General features: G+C 55.7%; 1 protein-coding gene and 1 pseudogene across 2 annotated transcripts; one reads left to right on the top strand and one right to left on the bottom strand.

The window, feature by feature from the left end:
• Positions 1-765: 765 nt before the first annotated feature.
• LOC105717423 (WAS protein family homolog 2-like) lies at positions 766-4366 on the top strand. The gene is given in 7 exon segments (XM_064376768.1): positions 766-880; positions 1123-1258; positions 1542-1743; positions 1832-1987; positions 3024-3173; positions 3929-3997; positions 4138-4366. Coding segments are annotated over 7 exon segments (957 nt in total). The 5' UTR covers positions 766-770; the 3' UTR covers positions 4272-4366.
• A 975-nt stretch (positions 4367-5341) lies between these two features.
• On the bottom strand, positions 5342-6797 carry DDX11L17 (DEAD/H-box helicase 11 like 17 (pseudogene); annotated as a pseudogene). The gene is made up of 4 exons (XR_010342931.1): positions 6760-6797; positions 6309-6408; positions 5934-6011; positions 5342-5673 (listed from the first exon to the last, which is right to left on the bottom strand). The product of XR_010342931.1 is annotated as a DEAD/H-box helicase 11 like 17 (pseudogene) (transcript).
• Positions 6798-10713: the final 3916 nt, after the last annotated feature.

The raw sequence follows: 10713 nt of genomic DNA, 5'->3' as shown, positions 1-10713 counted from the left end.
AGTGTGGTTTCTAAGTCAGGGAAATGGAAGAGGCCCCTCCCACACAGGGACAGGGCCATGACCCCAGAGGATGAAGCAGCAGCATTTATTCAAGATACAACAGTGAGGGGATCCCGTCACATTCCCGTCTCCTCGGAGATGGCACATCTCCACAAGTGATCCAGGAGAAATCTTTTAAACTCTGATAAGTTCCATCAAGGTAGCCCCCATACCCCTGTGTCCTGAGGCTGCCAGGCTGTCCCTCCATTTCTCCATGCCTCTGAGGCTGCCCAGTCTCTGCCCTGCTGCCCACCCATACCTTGGGCTTTCATCCCGCCCAGGCTCCCAACCCCACCCTCTCCTGCCAAGCAAGCCTAGCCCTCTGAGCCTCTTGGGGCTCATCAGACTCGTCCCTGTGTCCACAGGTGTTCTCCAGTGCCAAGTACCCTGCTCCAGAGCGCCTGCAGGAATATGACTCCATCTTGACAGGTGCCCAGGACCCTGGCCTGCAGAGACAACCCCGCCACAGGATCCAGAGCAAGCACCGCACCCTGGACGAGTGGGCCCTGCAGGTCTGCTGGCCATGCACATCACACGACCTGTCACACACCTGGAGGCCTGGATGCTGGGGATGAGCCAGGGCTGCCATAGGGTTCTGTCCCACAGAGGAGGCTGACTGGGAATGGGTGGCAGCTGATTTGGCCCAGCACTAAACACTCACTATCACTTGGCCCCCCGGCCCTCCCAGGAGAAGCTGAAGTACTTTCCTGTGTGCGTGATTTCCTGTGTGCATGAGTGCCAAGCCAGAGCCTGAGGATGATGCAGAGGAGGGGCTTGGGGGTCTTCCCAGCAACATCAGCTCTGTCAGCTCCTTGCTGCTCTTCAACACCACCGAGAACTTGTATGGCCAGAAAGCAGGGCCGAGGGGTGTGGGCGGGAGGCCTGGCCTGGCTTAGTGGGGACCGAGGGCATCAGACACAGGTATAGCACCGAGGCTGGGAGCCAGGGGGTAATTGGGTGGCTTGGCTTGGGAGGCCTGGGACCCCACCATGCACACTGTGCCCCTGATGGTGTGGGAGAGGTAGGAATGTGGGCTCAGGACAGCAGGTGTCAGCTTGCCTGACCCCCACGTCGCCCCTGCAGGTACAAGAAGTATGTCTTCCTGGACCCCCTGGCTGGTGCTGTAACAAAGACCCATGTGATGCTGGGGGTGGAGACGGAGGAGAAGCTGTTTGATACCCCCTTGTCCATCAGCAAGAGAGAGCAGCTGGAGCAGCCGGTGGGAGGAACAGGGCTAGGGTGGGAGGAACAGGCCTGGGGTGGGAGGAACAGGGTTGGGGTGGGGACAGGTGCAGTGGCTGGGGTAGGGAGGAACAGGGCTGGGGTGGGAGGAACAGGGCTGGGGTGGGGACAGGTGCAGTGGCTGGGGGCCCTGCCAGGGCTCCTCTCCAGACAAGGCTGTTGAGCCCTTTATTCCACTCATGTGGGGGTGCACACAAGGCCTTGCAGTATGCCCCGGCAGGTCCCTGTCACCTCTCACATGTCCCTACCTAATTCTGCAGGTTCCAGAGAACTACTTGTGTGTGCCAGACCTGGGCCAAGTACCTGAGATTGATGTGCCATCCTACCTGCCTGACCTGCCTGGCATTGCCAACGACCTCATGTACAGTGCCGACCTGGGCCCCGGCATTGCCCCCTCTGCCCCTGGCACCATTCCAGAACTGCCCACCTTCCACACTGAGGTAGCCGAGCCTCTCAAGCCAGGTGAGCCGGGCGCTGGGATGGGAGCTGGGCCAGGGACCTCCCTGCTCAGACACCTTCTTCCCTAGACACCCCACACTTTCTCTTTCAGACCTAGAAGATGGGGTGCTCACAGCACCCCCACCGCCCCCACCACTTCCCCCGGCTCCTGAGGTGCTGGCCAGTGCACCCCCACTCCCACCCTCAGCCGTGGCCCCCGTAGGCCCAGGCGCCAGGCAGGACGGCAGCAGCGACGGGTCTCCTTCAGGTGGGAGCAGCTCTTTGGGGACACCTCTGTCTCATTGCTGGTGTGCTCGGTGCACTCAGGTGGATTGTCTGTGGGTTTGTTAAGGGGTCAGAAATCCTTGATTTTTTAAAATAGTTCCCATTTCAAATGTCTTGTTCTACTTGGTTCATAAAATAGTGGTTTTCAGACTGTAGAGCTCTGAAATGCTCACCTCCTGGGCGGAGGGGGCCTGAACAAGTGAGGCTCTGGTTCCCCATTCCAAGTGAAACCAGTGGAAAGAAGAGGCCTGATAACAAACTACGGAAAGAAGGTCTAATGATGAACTACAGCAACAAATGATTCCGTGTCCCTGAAATTACAGCATTTACAGAAATAACAGCTTTACTGTTATATCTCCCATCTATCTCTAGGATCCAGAAGTGGCACAAAACCCCTCTGCTGGCTCGTGTGTGCAGCTGAGACTGTCAGTGCCTGGCTAGCTCAGGGGTCCAGCTCTGCAGGGTGGGGGCTGGAGAGGGGCAGGGGGTGTCTGCACACACATCTCCTGCACTCAGGTGTTGCAGAAGTCAGTGCCTGGCTAGCTCAGGGGTTCAGCTCTGCAGGGTGGGGGCTGGAGAGGGGCAGGGAGTGTCTGCACACACATCGCCTGCACTCAGGTGTTGCAGAAGTCAGTACCTGGCTAGCTCAGGGGTCCAGCTGTGCAGGTTGGGGGCTGGGGAGGGGCAGGGAGTGTCTGCACACACATCGCCTGCACTCAGATGTTGCAGAAGTCAGTACCTGGCTAGCTCAGGGGTCCAACTCTGCAGGGTGGGGGCTGGAGAGGGACAGAGGCTGTCTGCACACACATCACCTGCACTCAGGTGTTGCAGAAGTCAGTGCCCAGGTCCTGTGTGCCCAGGCCCCGCACAGTCTCCAAAGGCTCAGCATCCCCAACACGGGCCTCCTCATTTGAGGGGAGGTGCCCTCCCTCCTAGCGGGCTCTTGGACACAATAAGCTTCCCCAGCCCTGCCTGAGCAGACTTTCCTCCTTGTCCTGTTCCCCACCTCCCAGCTCCAGTCCAGGGAGCTCGCAGGGAAGTGGTCGACCCCTCTGGTGGCCGGGCCACTCTGCTAGAGTCCATCCGCCAAGCTGGGGGCATCGGCAAGGCCAAGCTGCGCAGCGTGAAGGAGTGAAAGCTGGAGAAGAAGCAGAAGGAGCAGGAGCAAGGTGAGCGGGCCCTGGAGCCTGCGGTTGGAGGGCCTCGGACAAAAGCGCTGCCTGTCGTCTGGCACTGAGTCCACAGGGTGCTTTCTGCCCACCCCCTGCTCCTGCCAACCTGCCCCTGCTTCCCCTAGGGCACGTGCCGGAAGCCCCGGGCCACCATCTGAGGTCCTCAGCCCTCCTGCCTGGGCCATGGCTCCTTCCTGGTTTGGGAGCCTTAGTGGAGCTTTCCTCTCTAAGCTCACTCAGCTCCAACTGTGACAAGGAGAATCTTCCTCGACTGCCGAGACTGGTCCAAGGCAATGGTCAGCCACCACAGCCTCCTGAGTTATTTTTAGAGACTGGACCTGAGGCCTCCTAAGGCTACCCATAGTGCCTGCTGTGAACGCAGACACCGGGTGATGTGATGCCTGCGCATACTGCGGCAGTGCCCTGGGCACTGCGGTTCTGAGCTTGTGCCCAGCGCTGCTTGTGCCTTGCTCAGTGACTCCAGGCAAGCTGCCTCACCTCTCTGGGCCGGTTTCCCCATCTGTGCAGTGGTGCTGCCTACCCTGGACCTGTTCCCCAGGGTGGCTGGGAGAGTGCTCCTCAAACGTATTCGCTTTCTCATCAGTGCCCAGTGTCGGGTCAGGGATAGACTGAAGCTCTGAGCTAACTGGGAAACAGTAGCCTTGGAGGGCTGGGGAGTGTCGGGGTGGGGACAGGGAGCTGGGGTTTCATGTGACTGAACCATTCACTCCATTCTGGCTTTCCCATTGCAGTGAGAGCCACGAGCCAAGGTGGGGACCTGATGTCAGATCTCTTCAACAAGCTGGTCATGAGGCGCAAGGGTAAGAGGCAGGGCCACTGCCCGCCCTGGGCTGGCACATCGTAATTCTCTCCTGCCTTTTTCTTCCTATGTTTAAGTCTCTGGGGGCTGGGGGAACCAGTGCTTCCCACCCACCACCCTCACTCAGCCTTTTCCTTCCAGGCATCTCTGGGAAAGAACCAGGGGCTGGTGAGGGACCCGGAGGAGCCTTTGCCCACGTGTCAGACTCCATCCCTCCTCTGCTGCCACCACAGCAGCCACAGGCAGAGGAGGATGAGGACGACTGGGAATCCTAGACTTGGGTCATTGCTCCAACCTGGACACAGCCAGGACAGGCTCCTCAGACCTGCTGCCCTAGGATGGGGCGGTGATGGAACTGTCCCGGGACTGTGTGGGGACCACCTTCAGGGAGCGAGAGGCTGGCCTGAGGTCACAGGGCTGGGGCGGGGGCTTCTGTATGCCTGTGCTCCACCGGGGGACGGCTCCACCCAGCCTGCACCAGTGTGTTCTCTTCCCTGAAGAGGCTTCCAGAGAAAACAGCAGCACAAATCAAAGAAGAACTGAGCAGAAACCAACAGTGCACTTTTAATAAAGGACCTCTAGCTGTGCAGGATGTAAACGTCTCGGGGTCAGTGACTTTCTTCCTGCCCCTGTTGGTGCCTAGGCAGTGGGGGCAGAAGATCTCAGCTGACCATGACCCCTTTCCCTGGGATCAGAGGAGGAGAGGTGCAGTCAGCAGGGGCAGCTGTTGCAGGGGGGAGGGGTAGTCTCCCACGGAAAAAAGCTTTCGGTGACAGACACGGGGTCTCTAAAAATAGTCATGCTGAGAGCCCAATGGCCCTTGACATCATTGCTGGTGTTGGGGTAGACGGTGTCTTGGAGTTTGCTCAAGTGGTTGAGAGGGAGGGAGGTGCCATCGATTTGCAGGAACTGGCACCAAGCCAGGGAGATAGAAATCCAGGGAGGGCTATGAGGCGGGTTAGGGGGCAGGGCTGCAGAAGGAGTGACTCAGGAAGCTGGTGGGGGAGGTGACAAGCCCCCAGGCAGGAGCCTTGTGGCCTTGGGGATCTTTTTAAATTAAGACTAGATGGTGAGTAGTCCAGGGCAGCTAACTTCAGCTATTATAAAGAGGGCAGAAGCAGATGGGCCTGCTCCATCTCGCCTCTAAGAAGGTGGTCAGGACAGAAATGCCACAGTAGAGGCTGCAACCCCCACAGCCTCCTGCAGAGGCCCAGTGAGAAGCCTGGCCCTCGGCCACGTGGGATGGAAAACATTCGATTCCACAGATGGGAGCTGCTCTGGGAAGACCTCAAGGGTGGCTGAGACCCACCGTTTCTTCAGATTCACCTGTTTCCACCTGTGGGCACTAATGCCTGTGCCTGGGTCCTGGCAGCGCTCCGGCACACTATCCTGGATTTCACCTTTGTAGTAGGATCCCTGCAGACCAGGCCCACGACAAACAATCTCCAGCAGGCAGGGCAAAGGAAGGGCGCAGCGCCAGGCAGTGGTGCAGCTGCCCGTCAGGAAGAGGCCGACTTCTCCCAGTGGAACTGGGCAGGGAGAAGTCTGTGAGAATGTGATCCTGGGGTGGTGGAGGCTCTCGGGAAAGGAAAAGGGAGGATTGAACTTCCACACAGCAGCAATGGCAGAACCAACAGTGGCTGTGACCTCCACGAAGCCTCGGATCCAGGCCGGCAGCTTGGCCAGGACGGGGCCGGGCATATCACTGGTCCAGGAGCACTATGCTGGCAGAATCCCTTTGGTGCCCGATGGCCCTGCCCTCATGGGACAGGAGGCTAGAGCTCTGAGTTACAGCTGCCTTCCCGACAGCACATTTCCATGGCATCTCCCTCCCCTTCCTCAGCCTCGGGTGGGAGACAGGGCAGGCAACCCCCCTTTCCTCTTCTCCCCTTCTCCAGCCCCTATCTGTCCAGCCAGCTGGAGGCAGCCAGGCTTGCTGTGGACTGGTTGATGGCCTTCTTGCAGAGCTTCTCCACCAGATCCTTCCTTGTGGATGCCTGGCCTGGGGCTCTGGGCTGGGGGTGAAGGGGATGACCCATGAGGACTGTTGCCTGCTTGCAGCTCTCCCTGGGAAAAGACCCTGCCAGGCCTTGGAGCCAGACCAGGAGGCTTCATTGGCCAACACAAGCAGCAGGGGTCCAGATGACATCGCAGGGAAGATCAAGAGGGTGTGGAGGGGCATCTGAACCTCCGGAGGGGACAGGAGATGCTGGCCCAGCAGGGAAGGCCTGGCTGTGTCACTGCTAGGAGTGATGCCACTCCCACCCACCACCCACTCTCTTCCTACCCTCTGCAACACTGGGGACACTCACAAAGGGCGTGATCCAAGTAGGCCATCTTCGGCATCTCTGGAGACTTATGTTGGGGAAGGGCATGCCTACCATTGCCACACACCTCGGGGGAGACAGGAGCCTGGGATCATCACCCACACATCACCAGCTGCTCCGTTCTGCCACTTCCTTGTCTGTGCTCGCAGCTCTGCCCCTCCCAACTCTGCACCTACCACTCAGAGATGGCTGGTTTAGCTGACAGATCCTGTCTAGGCCAATGGATTTGTGTCCTGCTACAGCGATGGCCGGCCTGATTTTCCACCTGTTCTCCCAGGGCCAAACCCAGAGCTGCTGAGCCCCTCCCTCCAACTGGTTGGTCTGAACAGTCGCAGCCTGGCTTTGGGCTCTGATGGCAGCAGACAGCAGGTCGGGGCCCAGCTGCTGGAGGGAGGGCTGGCCGTGTATCATAGCCCAGAAGATGAGCACTACTTACCAGCCTAGGTTGTCAGAGAAGTTGATCCCTTCACTCATCTTTCCTCCAGCCACAGAGAGGAGCAGGGCCCCCATCACCAACCTCTCTCCTGTCCACAGCCTGGTGAGAGACACCCAGCCCCAGAGGTGCTGAGCCAAAGCTTAGATGACACTCATAACATTTCCAGCTGCCTCCCCACCAAGGTCTCAGGCCCAAGCCTCAGAGTTACGCCTGCACCTGAATGCACCTGGAACACGAGAGTGGCACCTGCTCCACCTGGTGTGCGCTCTTGGGTTCCTGGAATATGTGGAGGCAGAGGGCGTCTCCCAGAGATGGGTTCAGGGCGCTGGGTCTCAGATCTGCTGGTGGCTTTGTGTTTCCTGGCCAGGGGACAGGAGAGCCTTGCAACCTGGGGCTTTGGGGAAATCCTCTGTAGTCAGGGACTGGGAGCAGTGGGGATGAGGAGCTAGAAGCCTGTCCTGACTCGAGCACAAGAGTTCCCAGGAGGACTTGGTGGCACTGTCCTTGTGAGTGAGAGGGCCGGCTGATGGGCCACTCACGTTCTTTCTGGTGGCCAGGCGGCCCAGCAGGCTGCCGTCCTCCCAGTGGGCGTGGACCTGGCGCAGGTACTCATAGGATGGGAAGAAATGGACTAACCCTCCAGGAATGACACCACACAAGTTACAGAGGAGGCCACCCACCTTGTCTATCTAAGGAAGGAAGAGAGGGAGCCCCCATGGAGCAACCCCTCAGCCACGCACAAATGGTGTCTTAACTTGAGGATCAAAACTAAGGAGAGAGACCCAGGGCATCACTGCAGCCAGTGGGGAGGACTTGGCTCCCCTGGGTGGGAACCACAGGGTGGAAGGTGCCACCTCCCACCAAACAAACCCAGGTGCTGCTGCTGACTGTGCCTTTTTGACACACATCACAGCACTAGCATCCTGGGGGGCCTTCCTATTGCCCTGGCACTGAGTCCTCCCTTCTTCACTCCGGGGTCCTGATGGGCACCACAATGACAGGCACTGCACACCCCAGGCGTGGCACAGGAGATGCCCCCAGTCCCCACATCCCTGCCTATGGCAGGAGAGGATATAACCAAAGAGCAAGAGAGCCAAAGGGAATGAGCAGCTTTCTCATGCGTGGCATCCTCAGGGGATGCCTGGAGGTTTTAAGAAAATTTAGCAGCCTAAGGGTTGAGGGGTGGGGAAGCTCACACTTTCCTCCATAATCATCTAGATTGATGCTGCTCATCCTGTGCGACTCTGTAGCGGGTGTCCCAGTGCAAATTCTCAAACACCTGAAAATACTCAGCATGTGCCACAGCGCCCCTGCCCTGGAAAACCCTTTCCTGCCAGGGCCCAGACTGTGGCAGGGTGAGCTGGCTGGCACTGACCATCTGAGGCAGCTCTCTCTGCTGGAACATGAATTCCAGGGGCTGATTGGAAATCCTTCTGCAGATGCAAGGGGCAGGATGCTGTCTGGAGGGATCATGTGACCCGGTGAGACCCCGGGAGGAGCTGAAAGCTGAAGATGCAGGTGTGCTACAAGGCACAGTGCAGGAAAGGCATTTCCCCATCTTCCAGCACAGGAGCAGCAACTGACAGTGCTCACCCACCGGCCATCACTGCTGTCACACTGGGCAGCAGGCAGCAGAGCAGGAGAGCCTGGGTGAGCACACAAAGGGTGGGGCTCCCATCCCGGGGTCTCCTCCGCCCCTGTGCCTGGTCACAGTATGAGGTTACATGCAGACAACAGGGGCCAGAACCTGAACACTGGCCCGTCCCACCCTGGGCGTGGCTCCTCTCCACAGGAAAACTCCACTACAGTGTTCAGCTTCCACCCCAGCACAGGCTAGCAGTTGCTGCCGGAAGTCAGACACCTGGAGACCAAGAGCACAGCATCAGGACTCTGTGACCTCCCAAAGGGCCGGTGGAAAGGAAATGGGAAGTCTGGGCTAAGATACAGCAAGTACACGTGAACAGAAAGAAGAGGTCAAAGAAAAGGCTGACGGCAAGTTAACAAAGAAAAATGGTGAACGATACATGGTACGGGCAGTCTCATTTAAACTACGTGCAGGAACAGCAAGGGAAACCCGGCAAATTCGCACAGTCATTCTCAACCTGGCCATGCAGCAAAATCATCAGTGGAAATTTAAAGACGTACACATGGCCAGGCCCCAGCCCAAGCCACTAATAAGAATCTCCAGCCCTTCGCCTGTTAGACTGGCAAAAATCCAAAAGTAACCACTCTGTGGAGAAACAGGCATTCCTGGACATTGCTGGTGGGATACAGAACAGAACAATTCTTGTGGAGGGCAATCACATGGCAGCTAACAAATTAAACATATTTACACGTTTAAACCCAGGAATCCCATATTTAGGAGTCTACTGAGAAGATACAGGCCACAAACACCAAACAGCATCTGCTCTGCGTGTTTCCCTGTAATCGTGTACCTGCCTAACCAGAGGGTACTGGCTGAATGAGCTCTGCTACATCTGCCTGTCGGAGAACACGCAGCCCACTAGAGTAGCGATGGCCTGGGCAGCTGACTAAGATGCCTTCCATGTCAATCAAGCTTGTCCAACCCATGGCCGTGGGCTGCATGCAGCCCAGGACATAAACTTTCTTAAAACATTATGAAATTTTTGTGTGTGCGTGAATTTTAAAAATCTCATCAGCTGTCATTAGTGTTAGCGTATTTTATGTGGGCCCCAAACAATTCTTCTTCCAATGTGGCCCAGGAAAGTCAAAAAGATTGGACACCCCAACATAAATAAAGCAGGAAAGGAAAAAATGAAGACACTTACATGCTTTTCTTGGGGGAAAAAAGAGAAATACTGGAATGATACGCCAGTAGCTAGTAAAGCTGATGATTCTTTCTGGAGATGGGGAACAGGCTGAAGAGGAGGGTCGGAGTGAGACTTTCCTTTTTTTTTTTTTTTAATGTTTTTATTTCTCAAATCTAGCTAAAAGAGAGACTTTCCTGAATAGATTTTTTTATATAGTTTTGACTTTTGAACCACAGGAGTAGTTGCGTACTTTAAAACTATAATTAAATCAAAAAATAAAAAAAGCAAATTCTAAAACTGAAAACAAAATGAAACAAAAACAGCCTAGCTATCTCTCAAACTGACAACAGAAGCACACCAAGAAGGGCCTGGTTTCAGGTGACTTTACAGCCTAGTGACCACACGTCCTTAGTGGGTTACACTCTAAGAGCAAAAAAGAAATGCAACTTCAATCAGATTTATTGTTATAGGTAATATTGGTATTATGAATTCAAAACTTTTATGTATATTGAAGGATAGAGTAGATAAGAATTATGTTAATATAAAAAAAAACAAATGTTTAGCTTAAGAGAAAAAGAGATACAATATAAGGTCAAATAAATGCATTCTTTGATTTTTATTTAAAAATACCAATATGGACTCATTCTGAAAACACATTTCTTAGATCTGTCTACTGAAATGACCCAGGAGCACCCACATCTTGATTTCTAAATATCATTCCCCATTAAAAAGAAACCAGGGCGGTCTGGCGCGGTGGCTCATGCCTATAATCCCAGCCCTTTGGGAGGCCGAGGTGGGTGGATCACCTGAGATCAGGAGTTCAAGACCAGCCTGACCAACATGGTGAAACTCCATCTCTACTAAATACAAAAAATTAGCCAGGCATGGTGGTGCACGCCTGTAGTCCCAGCTACTTGGGAGGCTGAAGCAGGAGAATTGCTTGAACCCAGAAGGCGGAGGTTGCAGTGAGCCAAGATTGCACCATTGCAGTCCAGCTTGGGCAACAAGAGGGAAACTCTGTCTCAAAAGGAAAGAAAGGAGTCAGGGCAGCTTGAAGAAATGAGTCCAGTGTGGGCCAGCTTGGGCAACAAGAGCTAAACTCTGTCTCAAAAAAAAATCAGGGCAGCTTGGAGAAATGAGTCCATTGTGGGGACAAGGACGCCCATGGGGATCCCAGGACATT

The sequence above is a fragment of the Aotus nancymaae genome, unplaced genomic scaffold (genome assembly GCF_030222135.1).
Source record: "Aotus nancymaae isolate 86718 unplaced genomic scaffold, 86718_ANA_hifiasm-v0.15.2.pri h1tg000016l, whole genome shotgun sequence".
Taxonomy (NCBI): domain Eukaryota; kingdom Metazoa; phylum Chordata; class Mammalia; order Primates; family Aotidae; genus Aotus; species Aotus nancymaae.
Note: the sequence above shows the minus strand (reverse complement) of the source record. Positions and strands in the feature narration are given on the sequence as shown.